Source organism: Ovis aries, chromosome 8, assembly GCF_016772045.2.
Source record: "Ovis aries strain OAR_USU_Benz2616 breed Rambouillet chromosome 8, ARS-UI_Ramb_v3.0, whole genome shotgun sequence".
NCBI lineage: Eukaryota > Metazoa > Chordata > Mammalia > Artiodactyla > Bovidae > Ovis > Ovis aries.
Window position 1 is genome coordinate 2,065,277 of NC_056061.1, and position 19,394 is coordinate 2,084,670.

The following is a 19,394-nucleotide window of genomic DNA, read 5'->3' on the forward strand; positions in this document are numbered from 1 at the left end:
TAACTGGCTTAGAAAAACCATTTAATGAGTACCTAACATGTACCACATACCATGAAAGGTGCTAGAAAGGGAAAAATGGAAGAAAAAAAGTCTGCTTCTCAGCAACTCACAATGTACCAAGGGAAACAAACCCAAACACAACCAACTATAATATGAAATGAGAGCCATGACAAAAGTGTCTATATTTATTCCATATATGTTTAGTAAACGCCTCTCATGTGTTAGGCACTATAGAGGTACTTGGTACATGGTGATTAAAGAAAGTCATGCTCCCTGCTCTCATGGGCTTGCAGTGTGGTTGGGAAGACAGAAGATAAGTAAAGAAATGATACGGGGAAGTCCTTCTCATCAAAGTTAAGACCTGAAGCAAGCAGGAGACAGCCACGTGAAGAACACGCAGAAGAGAGCCTGAAGCAGACAGGACAGCACACGCCATTTAGCAAGAACCTGGTATCTCTGAGAAAGTCAAGGGGGAATGTAGTTAAGAGTATGGGCAGTAAAGAAAGCGATAAGACTGGAGAGTCGTGCACAGCTCAGACCATCCTGAGTAAAAACACCACTGAAAGATTTTAGGCAGAGAAATGGTATTTACGTTTTTTTAAAGATTACTCTAGCAGTTACGCAGAACTGCTGGAACAGCCTGGAAAGGAAGAGAGAGTGGATGATACGGGGAGACTGTGTTAAGTAAGGTATGAAATGACGTATGAACACAGTATGAATGAAGTACACACAGAAAGAAGTTAGTTGCATCCAGAGACACTAAACAGCAGGCCTGAAATGAGAGGACCTCCAGGGAAAGAGTAAAAACCACAGTCTAGACAAATGAAATGTAAATGTCAAAATGGGCCGATTACGTGTGTCACCAGGCATAGTTATGGAATAGCATATATGGCCCAGGGCAGCCAAGCCAAAGGGACATTAAGGATAGACTATAAAACCAAAGAAGCTGGAGTAGTAGGCTGACACGAGATTGTGGAGGGCCTTACACACGATGGTAAGTAACTTACACTTCAATCTGTTTATTCTGAACATCTTTAAAATTTCTGAAAGCCATCTGGTCTTAATCACATATTTTGGTCTAGTCTGGGGATCCATAAATGACAGCCTGCAAACCAAATTCAGCCCAAGACCTGTTTTTGTAAATAAAGTTTTATTGGAACACAGCTACACCCATTCACTTAAGTATTGTCTATGGCTGCCTTCATTCAAAAATGTTTACTATTGGCCCTTTACAGAAAATCCTAAGTTTAGTTGAAAAACTTTGCTTGAAGTTTGGAAGAAAAGAATCTCAGCTTCTTTTGCCCTCTGTGAAGAGTGTTATCTACATAAAAGAACTGCAAATCAACCACCACTTCTGGGTCTTTCAACACACACCCAATCAACAAATTCTGAGTACCTGGTGTGTCTCACGGAACATCACCTTCTCTGGACTTGTGGATCTCACAACATAAACCCCCACATGGACTGCAAACTATTGCGGAACTAACTGGAATCTTTAATAGACTTATTATTTCCTAAGATCCCAAACATCAAGAAAGAGCAATAAAACTGGGAAGGATAACCAAGAGCAATTATACATTTACCAGGACCATTCTGGTCCCAATATGGTTCTAAACTGCATTCTAAGAGAGTCACTGTTTTTAAGAAATCCTTAAATTACCGTGGGATTCCTAAGGCTTGCTGCACTGACAGCAACAGTATAAGATACTTGAGCACCAACCACTACTATGGAAGCTGAACGACAGTCAGGAACCTAAGATCACCTAGTCCATAGGCTGCCAAACCCGGCTGAGCATCAGAAGGGGAGCTTGTGAAAAACAGACATTTTAGAGCTCCAACCCTGCAGACGTAGACATGAAAGACTTAGGAGAATTCTGGACCCTCTAGTTTCAAAAAGCTCCTCAGACAGTTTTTCAGTAACCCACCCTTTGGATTTTAGTACTTAGGTGTCCCACAGGGTAGAAAACAAAGAGCATACATGTCTGATTTTAAAACATAATCTCAGAAATTAAAAGTAGTTTATTTACATACTCCTACCCAGTATAATAATAATGAATAAACCCAACAGAACAAATTATATTCCCAGAACGCTACATTCATCAAAATTCCATTACAGACTGACTGTCGCTTTTGTTGTATAGTCGCTAAGTCATGTCCAACTCTTTACAACCCTGAGGACTGTAGCCCACCATGCTCTTTAAAGTCCAAAATGCGGTTCTTGGGTGCAATCTCAGAAACGACAGAATGATCTCTGTTTGTTTCCAAGGCAAATCAGTCAATATCACAGTAATCCAAGTCTATGCCCCAAACAGTAATGCTGAAGAAGCTAAAGTTGAATGGTTCTATGAAGACCTACAAGACCTTCCAGAACTAACACCCAAAAAAGATGTCCTTTTCATTACAGGGGACTGGAATGCAGAAGTAGGAAGTCAAGAAACACCTGGAGTAACAGGCAAATTTGGCCTTGGAGTACAATATGAAGCAGGGCAAAGGCTAACAGTTCTGCCATGAGAACACACTGGTCATAGCACACACCCTCTTCCAACAACACAAGAGGAGACTCTACACATGGACATCACCAGATGGTCAATACCGATATCAGACTGATTATATTCTTTGCAGCCAAAGATGGAGACGCTCTATACAGTCAGCAAAAATAAGACCCGGAGCTGACTGTGGCTCAGATCATGAACTCCTTATTGCCAAATTCAGACTTAAATTGAAGAAAGTAGAGAAAACCACTAGACCATTCAGGTATGACCTGAATCCCTTATGACTATACAGTGGAAGTGACAAATAGATTCAAGGGATTAGATCTGATAGACAGAGTGCCTGAAGAACTATGGATGGAGGTTTGTGACATTGTACAGGAGGCAGGGATCAAGACCATCCCCAAGAAAAAGAAAATGCAAAAAGGCAAAATAGTTGTCTGAGAAGGCCTTACAAATAGCTGAGAAAATAAGAGAAGCTAAAGGCAAAGGAGAAAGGGAAAGATATACCCATCTGATTGCAGAGTTCAAAAGAATAGCAAGGAGAGATAAGAAAGCTTTCTTCAGTGAACAATGCAAAGAAATAGAGGAAAACAATAGAATGGGAAAGACTAGAGATATCTTTGAGAAAATTAGAGATACCAAGGACATTTCATGCAAAGATGGGCTCAATAAAGGACAGAAATGGTATGGACCTAACAGAAGCAGAAGATAGTAAGAAGAGGTGGCAAGAATACACAGAAGAACTGTACAAAAAAGAACTTCACAACCCAGACAATCATGATGGTGTGATCACTCACCTAGAGCCAGACATCCTGGAATGAGAAGTTAAGTGGGCCTTAGGAAGCATCACTACGAACAAAGCTAGTGGAGGTGATGGAATCCCAGTTGAGCTATTTCAAATCCTAAAAAATGATGTTGTGAAAGTGCTGCACTCAATATGCCAGCAAATTTGGAAAACTCAGCAGTGGCCACAGGACTGGAAAAGGTCACTCTTCATTTCAATCCCAAAGAAAGGCAATGCAAAAGAATGCTCAAACTACTGCACAATTGCACTCATCTCACATGCTAGTAAAGTAATGCTCAAAATTCTCCAAGGCAGGCTTCAACAGTACATAAACTGAATTTCCAGATGTTTAAGCTGGATTCAGAAAAGGCAGAGGAACCAGAGCTCAAATTGCCAGCATCCACTGGATCATTGAAAAGGCATGAGAGTTCCAGAAAAATATCTACTTCTGCTTTATTGACTAAGCCAAAGTCTTTGACTGTGTGGATCACAATAAACTGTCAAAAAATTCTTAACTAGATGGGAATACCAGACCACCTTACCGCCTCCTGAGAAATCTGTATGCAGGTCAAGAAGCAACAGTTAGAACTGGACATGGAACAATGGACTGGTTCCAAATCAGGAAAATAGTACATCAAGGCTGTATATTGTCAACCTGCTTATTTAACTTACATGTGGAGTATATCATGTGATATGCTGGACTGGACAAAGCACAAGCTGGGATCAAGATTGCCAGGAGAAATATCAATAACCTCAGACACGCAGATGACATCACTCTTAAGGCACAAAGTGAAGAAGAACTAAAGAGCCTCTTGATGAAAGTGAAAGACGAGAGTAAAAAAGTTGGCTTAAAGCTCAACATTCAGAAAACTAAGATCATGGCATCCGGTCCCATCAGTTTATGGGAAATAGATAGGGAAACAATGGAAACAGTGACAGACTTTATCTTTGGGGCTCCAAAATCACTGCAGATGGTGACTGCAGCCATGAAATTAAAAGATGCTTACTCCTTGGAAGGAAACCTATGACCAACCTAGACAGCATATTAAAAAGGAGAGACATTACTTCGCCAACAAAGGTCCGTCTAGTCAAAGCTATTGTCTTTCCAGTGGTCATGTATGGATGTGAGAGTTGGACCATAAAGAAAGCTGAGTGCAGAAAAATTGATGCTTTTGAACTGCAGTGTTGGAGAAGGCTCTTGAGAGTCCCTTGAACTTCAAGGAGATCAAACCAGTCAATCCTAAAGGAAATCAGTCCTGAGTATTCATTGAAAGGGCTGACTCTGAAGCTGAAACTCCAATACTTTGGCCACCTGATGGGAAAAACTGACTCACTAGAAAAGACCCTGATGCCCGAAAAGAGTGAGGGCAGGAAGAGATGGGGACGACAGAGGAGAGGTGGTTGGATGGCATCACCGATTCAATGGCCATGAGTCTGAGCAAGCTCCGGGAGTTGGTGATGGACAGGGAAGCCTGGTGTGTTACAGTCCATTGGGTTGCAAAGAGTCGGACATGACTGAACAACTGAACTAAACCGAAGGCTCTTCTACCCTTGGGATTTCCCAGGCAAGAATACTCAAGTGGGTTGCCGTTTCCTTCTCAAGGAGATCTTCCCAACCCAGGATGTGGAACCCGTGTCTCCTGCATTAGCAGGCAGGTTCTTTATAGCTGAGGCCAGGGAGTTAACAAAGCAAAAATCCCAATGATATTATGAGAAAGAAGCAGGAAGTAACGTGTCCTCTGGCCTCAAGAAATCATTAATCTCTTAATCATTAACCTGTGCAAATTCCAGAGAAAATAATTTAAAGTAAAACCCTCACTGAACAAATGAAAAATGACAAGCAATATTTTAATTTAACATTTTAATATCTATCATTTCTTACTGAAATGAGAACTGACAGATCCCACTGAAATGAGACAACACAATTATCACATGTTCTTAGTTATTAAAGCACCAGTTTCATGTTCTGTCACTTTACTTACAAGCAAAGCACTAGGATCTCCGTTTAGTTGACCATCATCTCGAGATTTTACATAGCGACGATGGTTTTGATAGAAATTAGACAGTCCGTAATACATAAACACATTGCCCTAGAGAAAGGGAAAAAATGTTCATATAAAACTATTAAGTACAAAGTTTCATGCATACATAAAAACTATGTAATTTGGACTAGTTCAGAACATTGATAACTTAAAACAGGTACCGGGGTGAATTCTGCCAGAACTGGAAATAAAGTTAAAGAAAGCATGCTCCAAAAAATCCAAGAGTAAACTTTGAAATACCCTGAAAGACCTCAAAGATATCTATTTACATTAAAACAAATAAAAAAGCTCTCATGAAATCTATTAGCCTACTTTGATCTACTTTCAATTTTAAATTGCAAAGTAATTATCTTCCAATTAAAATCTATAAATAGCTTTTTAAAATTTTTTCTGTAATTCAGATTGGTCTTTATCCAACTAGCATCAACTTTCCAATGATATAATTGTCAAGCTTTCATTTATTGCTCAAAATAAATGCTGAACTTGAACTGGGACATAGTAAATTCTTCAACAGGATATTATGTAATATTAATAATGAACGAATTTATAATTAGTAAAGATAACAGAAGTCATTTTATAATAATCAAGCAAAATACTTTAATGTATGCAGTGGAGTCAACTTGGAAAAATCCTAGGAAAGAAGAGTAACCTATATACACTATAATTATTTAGAAGATGCCATGTAGTCATCTTAAATGACTAAGATTTTTGGAGATGGCAAAAACATTAGCTATTTTCTCCTTTCTCATTGCTACCTCTACAATCTGTAATCTATCCTTGATTAAAAGGAATTCAGAAAAGAAAAAGGATTTCAATAATATTTTGCTTTATCTGATTTGCTGTTTTCAAATACACAATCATTTATTCAAGGCTTGATTTCTGAATGTCAAGTATGCAAATTTTTTCAGTCTATATAAAGAAACCATTTACATAGAAACCTTTTATTTATTTATTCATTTATTTTGTTGGCTGATTTCTGTTCTCTGAAAAGGTTTTAGTCCAATTCAAATTTGGGCTTGTGAAAGAACACAGAACCCACAAAAAAAATGAATCTGAGGACAATCACCTTCACGGAAGAAAAGTTCTGAAACCCTAAGTGTTTCCGAATGGGAGAGGAAACTAATAGAGCTTCCAAATCATTACAAGTCTCATCCATGTCTTTCATTCTGCCTGTTTTGACAAAAGCAGAACTTAATGCATTTTTATAGTTTGTCCATCACATTAAAAAAAATCAAACTTTTCTGATGTTTTACATTTATGCTATTTCTGCTAAAACAAAATAATTAAATTCCTGTCTTCTCCCTAATTTATTTTTATAATTTTTAAAAAGGGAGCTTTATTGTCCATTATCTCAGTGCAAGAGCATCCATAACCACTAGATGGCAACCATCTACCAGGGACTTCAAAAGTCATCAGTACCTTTAAAAAAATCTAAAGCATAGCTACAAAAGTTCAAAAAATTGGCCTGTATTAAAGTAGTTTTGCTCCCTGAAGAATAAAACAGTACATTTTAAAAGTTCAATTTCCAGGTAAAGGAGAGCATAAATTGGTCTAGCCATGACTAGTCTGAATCTGTGTGTCCTTCACCATCTGGCTCAGTTTCCAAGAATGACAGCCAAGTGTGAATGCAAAAAGCACACAGACCACGCACGCGCGCGCGTACACACACACACACACACGCGCGCGCACACACACACACGCACACATTGCATACTTTGTGGAGAGTTTTCTAACTGCTCGTCAGTAAGGTTTTACTAAGTGTTTGCACTTATGTTAAAGGTTAAAGCATCAGATCTGATTAAAAAATGATGCAATTAACTGTGTGAATTAGTATTTATTTTCTAAAGTAAAAACTGTTGGTATTAAAAGCAGTCAACACAGTTTGAGCAATAATTTTTTAAATACAAACATATGTAGATAGAATCTTGATACAAAAGTGATTTGTACAGTTATAAAATTTTCCAGAAATAGGTTTCAAATTTTGCTTATTAAGTACCAATTAGAATAAACTATTAATGCATTTAATTATCAGACAGCATAATTCGCTAACTAAACAAAATAATCTTCCTCAAAAGTGTACTGACTCTCAATAAATTAAAGCGACATCTCAACAAGAAAATAACTAGTAAAAAATAATTAATATCAATATTTTTTAAAGCATGGGTTTTCCAAGACATTACTTAGAATACAGACCTCAAATGACTGGTCCAGTGTGAAGTTAATGGTACAAATACAAGGTGTAACATTCGGAGACAAACATTTATAGCAGGGACTGGAAGGATCTGTTCCGGTATAATCAATCTGCAAGAGAAAAACATAACTAAGTATATTTCCTTGGAGAAAGTGAATACACTCTGAAATAATCTGCTATCAGATAGAAAAATGAGTCTGAGAGAGCAACCACAGGCCAGAAAAAAATCTTTTTATAAGGTCATCTATTAGACAGTGTGAGCCTGTAAAAACTGGAAAGGATCCTATGTAATCCTACTGGCTCATCTCTCCTTTTTCACAAAGAAACACATTTATGCACAAAATCATAAATATAAAATTCAAACTGTATGATGTATTAACTTTTAAATAGCTATAAAGTCTAAACAACTTTTCTGTCATCTCAGCTTTCCATGGCATATCTTCAAATTAAATAAAGCAAACAAAATACTATCAGGTTTCTCAAGGGCTACCATTTTTAAAACCTGGTGTTGGATAATTAAGAATCTGTTTTATCTCTGTCTTGGGTTCCTGGTAGGAGCCTCTAAATCCTTTAAAATTTCCCTGCTGATTAGAGTCTGTTTTTGATAAGCCCCTTAATTCACATGAGTTTGTGCTAAGACAATGGGACAGGCAGGGGGCCAGTCATCAGAAAGACCAGATGTGACTTGGGACTTTGGCCCAGTTCAAACTCTGCAAAGAGGGAGAAGGCTGGAGGTTTAGTTGAATCATGTCTTAGTCGCTCAGTCGTGTTAACTCTTTGCAATCCTATGGACTGTAGCCCATCAGACTCCTTTGTCCATGGAATTCTCCGGCAAGAATTGGAGTGGGTTGCCATTCCCTTCTCCAGAGGATCTTCCTGACCCAGGAATCGAACCCGGGTTTCCTGCACTGCAGGCAGATTCTTTACCAACTGAACCACCAGTGTTTAATCAATCCTGTCTTCATCATACTGCTACAGCTGCTAAGTAGTAGACACACACTTCAGTCGTGTCTGACTGTGTGCGACCCCATAGATGGCAGCCCACCAGGCTCCCCCGTCCCTGGGACTCTCCCAGCAAGAGTACTGGAGTGGACTGCCATTTCCTTTTCCAATGCACGAAAGTGAAAAGTGAAAGTGAAGTCGCTCAGTCGTATCCGACCCTCAGCGACCCCGTGGACTGCAGCCCACAAGGCTCCTCCATCCATGGGATTTTCCAGGCAAGAGTACTGGAGTGAGTTGCCACTGCCTTCTCCTGGAATCCCAATAAAAACACTGGCCACCAAAGCGCAGGTGAGTTTTGAGTTGGTTAGCCCATCCACAAGCCCCGATTCTGAGGGAAGAGGAGTGCACGAAGCTCTACATTCAGGACCTCACCAAATGTCTGTTTAGCTGATCCTGATTAATACAATTTTAAATAAAAGTGTAAGTCTAGCACTTCCCTGAGTTCTGAGTCGTTCCAGCATCTTGGGAAACCTGAGAGAAGTTACAGTAACCTCCCACATTTATAAGCAGTTGGTGAGAAGTTCAGGTGGCCTGGAGACGTCTGAACTTGCACCTGGCCTGTGAAGTGAGGGCGGTCTGGGGGAGGCCTCAGAACTCCCTTATTTGTAGCCAGTTGGCCGTAAGTATGGGTTGTCCTGGAGCCTGACTTGCAGCTGGTGCCTGACTGGCACTCAGATGTATTGCTGGAGACCAAGCCCTTACACCTGTGGACTCTGACACAAAGGCAGGTGGTTAGTGTCACAACTGAATTGCAATACACCAGCAGATGTCAGAAGACCTGACCTAACAGCTAAAATGAGAAAAGTTTTTTCCATTACATGAATTTTTTAAAATAGATTTTATTTTCTAGAGTGGTTTGAAGTTCACAGCAAAACTGAATGCAAACTACAGAGTTCCCATATACTCCCTGGACCTACACAGACACAATCTCCCTGATTATCAATATCCCTCACCAGAGAAACGTACTTGTTACAAATGATGACCCTGTAACGTTACATCATCACCCAAAGGCAATGGTTCACCTTAAGACTCACTCCTGGTGTTGCACATTCCATGGGTTTTGACAAGTGTGTAATGACATAAATACACCATCACATTATCATACTGAATAGTTTCATACCTTAAAAACTCTCTGCACTCTACCTATTCATTCTTCCCTCACCCCTAACCCCTGACAACCATGGATCTTTTTACTGTCTCCATGGTTTTGCCTCTTCCAGAATGGCACATAATTTGAAATCATATAGCATGTAGCCTTTTTGGATTTATCTCGTTCACTTAGTAATACGCATTTAAGATTTCTGTCTTTCCATGACTTGATAGCACATTTCTTTTTAGCATCAAAGATTATTCCATTTTCTTGGTGTACCACAGAGGACATCTTGGTTGTTTCCAAGTTTGAGCAATTACAAGTAAAACTGCTATAAACATCCATGTGCAGGTTTTCATGTGGATGTAAATTTTCAGCCTATTTACATAAATAACAAGCAGTAAAAATGCTGGATTGCGTTTTAAGAGTATGTTTAGTTTTGTAAGAGACTGCCAAACTGTCTTCCAAAATGGCTGTACCATTTTGCACTCCCACCAGCAATAAACGACTTCCTTTTGCTCCACATCCTCACCAGCATGTGATGCTGTTGATGTTTTGGGTCTTCACCATTTGAACAGGTGTGCAGTGGAACCTCGTTTTTTAATTTGCAGTTCCCTAATGATGATGTCAAGCATCTTTCACATGTTTGTTTACTTGCCATCTGTAAATTATGGGCTACATGTTTGGATCCGCCAAAATTCATATGTTGAAGCCCTAATTTCCAACATAACTTGGAGGTGGGAACACTGGATTTGGTTTAGATGAGATCATGAAGGTAGGGCCTCCACAATGGAACAAGAATCCTTCTGAGATGGAAAAAACAGAGCGGAGTGCTTGCCTGTGTACACTGCATGCACGCTCCTTCTCCCTCTCTCCCTCTCCCTCTCTCCCTCTCCCTCTCTCCCTCTCTCCCTCTCTCCCTCTCTCCCTCTCTCTCTCCCTCTCTCTCTCCCTCTCTCTCCCTCTCTCTCTCTCTCTCTGCTATGGGAGGATAAAGTGAGAAGGCACCCATCTACAAGTCAGGAGGAGGGTCTTTCTTCACTCTCTTCAGGGTGAAGAATCTGAAGGAACTGAACCTGCCAGCACCTTGGTCTGACTTCCAATCCTCCAAGACAGTATGAAATAAATGTCTGTTATTTAAGCTATCTGGTCTATACAGTTTTTAAAATAGCAGTTTACGCTAAGACAGACTAGTACTGAGAAGTGAGGTGTTGCTTCAGCAAATATTCAAAAAGACAGAAGTAGCTTTGGAAGTGGGAAATGGGTATAGGCTGGAGATTTGAGATGCATGCTAGAAATATAAACATTAAAGGTGATTCTGGTGAGATCTTAGAAAGAAATGAAGAGAGTTAAAAAGAAAGCTTCCATCTCCTTAGAGAGCTAATAAATAAACATGATCAGAATACTGGTAGAAACATGGATGGTAAAAGACAGCTTTGGTGAAGTCTTAGAAATGGACATTATTGGACATTGGAAAAATGGTGATCCTTGTCAATAAAGCGGCAGAGAATATGACTAAACTGTGATCCAGTGTTTTGTGGAATGTAGCACTTGCAGAAGGATGAGGCTGGATATTTAGATTTCTAAGCAGTGTTCAAAGAGTGGCTTGGTTCCACCTGACTGCTTATTAATAGTAAGACAGGAAAGGAGAAAATGGACTAAGAAAAAATGTTAAACAAAAAGGGACCAGATCTTAAACTTAAGATCTGGAAAAATTCTCAAACCTATCCATACCACACAAAATCAGAAAGCATGCTCTGAAAAGAATACTAAGGACACAACTAAGGGTAATACTAAGCTGAACAACCACTCAGTAAAGAGACGAGTGAGCATGTGAACCATGGACCTAGTCAGCCATTCCAGCAGAAACACTGCCGTGCGAACTCAAGGGGAGAGAGAAGGAGCAGAAGGAAGGCAAGCTGAGGAACTGCTCAGAGCCTACAGGACTGGCCCACGGAGCCATTCTCTACATAATGTGCTACGGATTCTCCAAAAGAAGAGAAGAGTGGTCCCTGAGATGACTTCTGAGACCATCAGGGCTACATCCTCATTTCGTCCTGGAGGAGGAGTTCAACAGACCGGCTGGCAGCAACCCAGAGCCTTGAAGCAGGACTTCTACCCCAGTGGGTCTCGAAGGTAGAGTGTTAAACCAAACAGGTTTAACAAGCCTTAAGAGGCTTCTCAAGCCTTAAGATCTGATGATATTTGTCTTGCTAAGTTTTGGAGATCTGCTTGGAACTCATCACCCTTTTCATTTTTTTTCCCCCCTTTCAAACTTGAGTGTCTGTATGTCTGTTACTTCATGGTATTTGGAAGCACATCTGGTTCCACAAGTTCACAGCTGGAGAGAAATTTTGCCTCAGGATGAATCATACTGTGAGTCTCACCTATCTGATTAAAATGATATTTAGACGACTTTAAAGGTGATGCTGGAAACAGAAGAGATTTGGGGGGCTGATTACATGGAATAAAACTATTGTGCATGAGCACAAGGGTGGAATGTATGAAATGAATGTGTCTCTTCAAAATTCATATGTTGAGGCCTTTGGGAAATAATCAGGTTTAGATGAGGTCAGGATGGTGAGGTCCCCATGATGAGATTAACACCTCTAATAAAAAGAGGAAAAGAAATCAGAGCTCCTTCTCTCTCTGCTGTGGTGAGGGCAGCAGGAAAGTAGCCACCTGCAAACCAGGAGGGTCTGCACCAAGAACCAAACCTATCAGCACCATGACCTTAAACATCCCTACCTCAAGGACTGTGAGAAATGAGTACCTGCTATTTAAGTCACCTAGTTTACAACACGTCATTGTAGCAGTCTAAGCTTATTAGGATATTGCATATCTTCTTTGGTGAGGTACCTGTTCAGGTCTTTTGCCTATTTTTAATAGTTTTTCACTTGCTTATAGCTGAGTATTAAGAGTCCCTTGTATATTTTGGTAACAGCCCTTTATCAGATATGCCTTTTAACAACTTTTTTCTCCCAGACTGGGATCTGTCTTATCACTCTTGTGATAAGTAAGAATTTTATCATTAACAACTCTAATTACCTTTACCTTAATAAAGTAAGAAAAAAAAAAAAGCCAACTGACCTTTATTTTTGAAACTGAACACGTAAACTTTCTATGTGGATATTCAATTTCTTTTCATAATTGAAAAAAAAGGTTAAAATCTGTATATAGAAAATAAAGCTTTAAATTACAACATCTAGGGAAACCTCCTACATTACTGATGGGAATTTAAATTACTACAATCACTATGGAAAACAGTATGGAGGTTCCTTAAAAAACTAAAACTAGAACTACCTTTTGATCCAGCAATTCCACTCATGGGGATATATCAAGAAAAAATATAATTCAAAAAGATGCAAACATCCCAGTGTTCACAGTACTATTCACAATAGCCAAGACACAGAAGCAACCTATGTGTCTACTGACAAAGGGATGGATAAAGAAGATGTGCTACATAAATGCAATGGAATATTACCCAGCCATAAAAAAGAAGGCAATGTCATCTGCAACACAGAGGGACCCAGAGATTATCATACTAAGTGAAGTGAGGCAGACAGAGACAATATTATACAATAATATTTACATGTGGACTCTAATTTTTAAAATGATAAAAGTAAACTTATTTACAAAACAGAAACAGACTCACAGATTTCAAAAACAAACTTATGGTTACCAAAGGGGAAACGCTGGAGGAGGGAGGTGCAGGGATAAATTAGGAGCTTGGGATTAACACAGACACACTACTATACACAACAAAACAGATAACCAAAAAGGACCTACTGTATAGCAGAGGAAACTCTACTCAATATTCTATAATAACCCATATGGGTAAAGAATGTGAAAAAGAATTAATATATGTGTTGGACTTCCCTATTGGCTTAGACGGTAAAGCTTCTGGCTGCAATGCAGGAGACCCGGGTTCAATCCCTGGGTTGGGAAGATCCCCTGGAGAAGGAAACGGCCCACTCCAGTATTCTTGCCTGGAAAATCCCATGGGCCACGGAGCCTGGTAGGTTACCTTCCATGGGGTCGCAAAGAGCTGGACACGACTGAGCAACTTCACTTACACACCTGAAACATACTGTAAATCAATTATACTCCAACAGAAGTTTTTAAAAAATTAAACAATTACACCTAACTGCTTTCCAAAAATCATAAAACTGCTTAATAAAACTTCATTTTGTCAAATCCTGATACAACCTATTGAAATGTTCTCCATCAAAGCCTACTTACTAACGAAACTTTGTTTAGAGAAAATTTTCATTCACTACAAATATCTAAGAGAGGCTTGGCATGTAATTAAAACAAGTTAATAAACACAAGTCTCCTAAATGAAGACAGGCAAAGCACATATAATTTTTCACTAAACTTGAGGGGTCACAGCTTTCTACCTAGGGCTTATTCATATAAAATACTCCACTTAAAAGTCAAATTTTATGATGTTGACAAGATGAGAGAAAAGATGAGACCGTTTAGAAAAATATATTTTAAATCTATATTAAAATATATTAAAATTTTTTCAGTTTTTTGTTTAAAAATCTCTACACATCTTCTCTCTCTTCTAAGTCTAATTTAGGATTAAAAAAAAAAGTTGCCAGCTGGGCCTATTACCATATATGGTTTGCCTTTGAACAGAAACCTGTTAAACCACTCTCTTTCAAATTGGTGTCTAAGGCAAAGGGGGAAAGAAAGATGATCAGTTGTGATTAAACAAAGATATATTCTTTATTTAATTGAACAAAAACAATAGGATGGAATATGAAATCTAATAAATTACACTACTACAGTATATTAAAACAAGTATTTTTAAACCAAGTATTGCTTAATATTAAATTATACTCCTACAAAATCAAAGGATAGCTATAACATTTTCATCATTATCTTTTAATTATACTTTTTTAAATATACAAGGAGATTGCATGTCTTTGATTCCAGGAAACTCTGAAAGTAAAACAAATGGCCATTAACACTTTAAACCTTTCTATCTGCAACACATGACGTGGAGTGCAAGGCAGACGCAAAAGTGATGCTTTATGTAGTTTACACAGTCCTTTCTATTAAACGTGCATCTCATCTGATCCTCACCAAAATCCTAAAAGTATTATCCTCATTTTACATAAAGAGAACACATTCAAAAAAAAAAAAAAAGAGAGAACACATTCAGAAACTTGCCCAAGGATACGCAAATAGCAAGAGCTGGTGCTATGCTAGACGCAAGAATTTTTGACTCGAAGTCCAGTGTTCCTTCTACTAAACTGCTTCTTCACAAAAACAGTTCCCTTGGCCCTCCAGAAGACTACTTCATCAAAGGTTAACACACAGGGAAAATAAGTATAATATTAAGTGCTAAACTGAACAGCAGAGGACAGTAAGTACCAGACGGACTAGTACTTTCAAAGAAAAGAGGATTTGAAATGAGCCATTAAAAGGAAAAAAAGATGGAAAAGAGGGCCATATGGAGAAGCATGAAGCCAGGACCCACACGTACATTTAAGGACAATGAGCATGAACAGCAGAGAAGGTGATGGCACCCCACTCCAGTACTCTTGCCTGGAGAATCCCATGGACAGAGGAGCCTGGTAGGCTGCAGTCCATGGGGTCGCGAACAGTGGGACAGGACAGAGCGACTTCACTTTCAGTTTTCACTTTCACCCATTGGAGATGGAAATGGCAACCCACTCCAGTGTTCTTGCCTGGAGAATCCCAGGGATAGGGGAGCCTGGTGGGCTGCCGTCTATGGGGTCACACAGAAGCGACACGACTGAAGCGACTTAGCAGCAGCAGCAGAGCATGAACAGTTTGGATTTGTGGAGCATTTTCACATTGGAAGGAAATGAGACAATGCTGAAAGGTAAACTGGATCCATAAGAACATGCTTTGTTTTATAGGCTGCTAAGTCGCTTCAGTTGTGTCCGACCCTGTGTGACCCATAGATGGCAGCCCACCAGGCTCCCCCGTCCCTGGGATTCTCCAGGCAAGAATACTAAAGTGGGTTGCCATTTCCTTCTCCAATGGGTGAAAGTGAAAACTGAAAGTGAAGTCGCTCAGTCATGCCCGACTCTTAGCGACCCCATGGACTGCAGCCCACCAGGCTCCTCCATCCACTGGAGTGGGGTACCATTGCCTTCTCCATAGTTTTATAGGCTACTGTTTATCAAATGTATATACTAAGTGCCTGACATTAAGTACTTAACACACATCAACTCATTAAAATGTATAATAGTTTCCTGCAAAGTTAATTTTTATTTTCCTTATTTTAACCTAGGAACCTGACATTTAGGAAGGTTTAGTAATTTTCCCAGTATCACCCACCAAGAATTTAAACCCAGCTCTGACTTTCTCTAAAATCTATGTTCTTATCACCATCTTATGTCCTCTTACACAAGGAATATACCATCATTTCTGATGCACAAACTCAGAGCCTCCAGATTATATGAACGAAGAAAAGTATCTGTGATTTATTTTTGTTGCTAATCAGGTTGCCCAGCACCCAAACACACTCCCAAGCACTGGGGAATTCCCCATGTTGAGAGTCTCGGAGGCAGGCAGGGCTCAATCTTCCACTTCAGAAGCCAAGACAGCAACTGAGTCCTTCCGCATCCTAACCCCAGGAGCCAAGCAAAAAGCGTAAGATTTGGATCAAGCCTGATACAGACTAGAGCACTGAATCTCCACAAAATCAGAGTTGAGTGAGTGTCATCAGACCAGCAGCTGAAGCAGTAGTCTAACAGACAACTAAACAGCGGCTGTGGCATCTGACCCACTATCTCTGCTTCCAAACTTCCCTTGCTTTCCTCTCGTCTCCAAACCTGATCCTCTAGACCTCCCACCTATTCAGTGTGAGACCTACCCAATCTCCCTCCAATAAATCCTCTCCCCCATCAGGTACCCACAGTTGGTTACTGTTGCTGGCAACAAAGCCTCGGAAAGCTAAGTAATCCTGAGTGTTCAAAATGTCCTGCAGGAAATAAGTAAGTGGAGAGAGAGGAGGCTACTATAATCAAACACCCGTGTGATAACAGATTTTAAAAAAGGAGTCTAAGAAATATGACTTTCATTTCTTCCTGAATGTGCTGTCAGGAAAGCGTCACTTATTAACTTAATATCTACCTGAATGTCTGTTTTCCAGGCAGGAGGGACTCACCCCAACATCTAACCACATGCAGCGTACAGTGACGAAACGCGCGTCACTGAAACGGAATGGGTGCCTTGGTGAAAGAGATACAGGTCCCGTGGAAACTCATACCTAATCCAGTGTCCAGCAATTCCTCCATGAGGACTGATGAGTGGGTGTTGCCTACAAGGAGACAGTACCAAGAGCGACAATCTCTAACTGAGGGCTTAACACATGAACAAAGCCAAGATACATGAATTTGGAACATAAAGTTCTGCATTAAAAATGTGAGAATCAATTAGGAGTTCACCAGTTAAAGCATCTAATTTTTCTACAGTGTCCATTTACCAAACAGTTGACAATCAGTAGTAAGGAAAATTTAGGTCTCAGAAAACAGAAAAATGAAACTGGATTAGAGTCGAAGCTAAAGGGGTAGCTTCTGTAACTAGAGTCACTATGAGCGAGAGCAGTGTGGCTTTGTAGTCCAGGGGACAAAATGTGGAGAGAGCCAGCCCAGACTTCTTAGAAAGGGCGGTGTCAGAAGCTTCAGGAGACAGCACCCTCACACCGACACAGCTGCACACACGAGATGCTGCAGCTCCAGCTACGAAAACGAAGCTGGCTCAGTTCCCGTCAGGCAGGGCAGACAGAGCTGGGGGACAGGGAGGTCAGGGCGCTAACCTTGCCCTAGGTGCCTCCTGCAGACGCCTCAGGTTTGCGAGTCAGCCAGTGCCGCTGGTGTGACCCACAGGAGCCGACTTCCCCCTTTGTTATGAAGAGATCTCCCACAGAAGGAGAAGGCTGAGCGGCGGCCCGTGTTCTCGCCTCAGAGGAAGTACTGCAACTTACACCGCTTCTAACTCAAGGCTCAAGAATGAGGGACAGCACTGAGCTCTCCACGCACGTTTTTATGACTACAGATGAGGTCGTCTGTATAACCCAGGCCCCAGTAAGAAAGAAGGCGGGTAAGGACCGCGAAGAGTGAGGAGAGGGGGGAAAGGGGGTCACAAGAAGAAAGCAGGGTATTCTGGGACACTGGACATTGTTAAAAGCATATAAAATAAAAAGCTTCCTTTTCATTCAATAGGTAATACCTCAAGAAGAAAAACTCCCTTCAAAAACGCTCATCAGATAAAGGAGGTGGAGGAAAGGCATCACATCGACGTGTGGACAGGGAATGCTGCCCCCCAATCCCGGTTCTATAAGCACCAAGCAATCAGCCATGGCATCTGCCCACCAACGGTGTGCCCTGAGGAAATTCAGCATGGAGGAGACACAGGAAGCATTCTGTGCTTGAGGTACTGGCCTGAGACAGTCAAGATGCCCATCTAAGGAACAATTTCAGTGAGCCCAGACTCTTGCATCTTCCCATACCCAGAAAAGCTCTAAAATCACTAACTTTCAGTGTCAGTCTCTTCTTAGGGATTCAGTCGGGGACTAAACTCTGTATATCCTGGCTCCTTCCGGACCTCTTGGGGACAGCACATCAGAGCTGAGAGGCTGTCTCCTGGGCTCAATACTCAGTAAGACCTGCAAACAAAACTTAACTCACAACTTTAAGGTTGATGGTTTTTTTTCAGTCGACACATACTCAAATTATTTAGAGTCAATTAAAAGTTAACAGTTGAATTATTTTTTTAATTCACTCTATTTTATTTTTGAAAATTAGTTTTTTAAAAAATCAAAAGCTTAGTTCGACACTGATAGTTACAGAACAAGTTTAACCCTTCATATCCTAATAAAATTCTATGAGTCACATGAAATCTGCTGCATGTTTCTGTAGGTTAAAGAATCTGAGTGGGAACTACAGAAAAGGTGTTTACTTCTAATTCAATCGGAAAGTCAATCTCACATGTGGAAATGACAAACGAATTAAGTAATATGTCATGCAAACCATCATAACAATAAAAAAATTTAAAAACTAGCTATTACTTCTCAAATGTCTATTCAGTGCCAGAACTATTTTAATCTTTCTCAGAGGAAACTGATATTCAGAGGTTACATGACTGCCCAGAACCAATTAGCTAATATATGACTATTATTAGTTTTTGAGGGCTAGTGAAGCAAATTACTGCAAACTAGGTGTCTTAGAACACGAGAAATTTCTTCTCTCACAGTTCTGGAGGCCCTAAGTCTGAACCTGAGGTGCCGGCAGGGCTATTCTCCCTGAGACCCTGGGGAGAAACAGTCCTTGCCTCCTGCCTGCTTCTCGCAACGGCCAGCATTCCTCGGTTTGCAGCTGCATCACGCCACCTCCACATCTGCTGCTACGTAATTCTCCCCGTGTCTTCTCTTCACATCATCTTCACTCTATGCCTGTCTTTTCTTACAGGGACACCAGATAGACATACTGAACAGGAGCCCACCAGAATAACCTCATCTTGATTTCATTTGCAAAGACTCGATTTCCAAATAAAGTCACATTCAGGTACTTGGACTTAAGGTTTCAACGTATCTTTCACAGGAACACAATTCAATCTGTAACAGTGATATAGTCATATCTGTCTAACTCCAAAAGGACACAATTCAATCTGTAACAGTGATATAATCATATCTGTCTAACTCCAAAAGGACACAATTCAATCTGTAACAGTGATATAATCATATCTGTCTAACTCCAAAAGGACACAATTCAATCTGTAACAGTGATATAATCATATCTAACTCCAA

At 40.2% G+C, this 19,394-nt stretch overlaps 1 protein-coding gene across 1 annotated transcript in view; it reads right to left on the minus strand.

Moving 5' to 3' along the window:
* TMEM30A (transmembrane protein 30A) overlaps positions 1-19,394 on the minus strand; it is a 39,329-nt gene that overhangs the window by 8,955 nt on the left and 10,980 nt on the right. The window contains exons 2-3 of the mRNA XM_015097289.4: positions 7,512-7,619; positions 5,259-5,366 (exon numbers count right to left, since the gene is read on the minus strand). Of these exons, the coding sequence (XP_014952775.2) occupies positions 5,259-5,366; positions 7,512-7,619 (216 nt within the window). The remainder of the gene's footprint in view (positions 1-5,258; positions 5,367-7,511; positions 7,620-19,394) is intronic.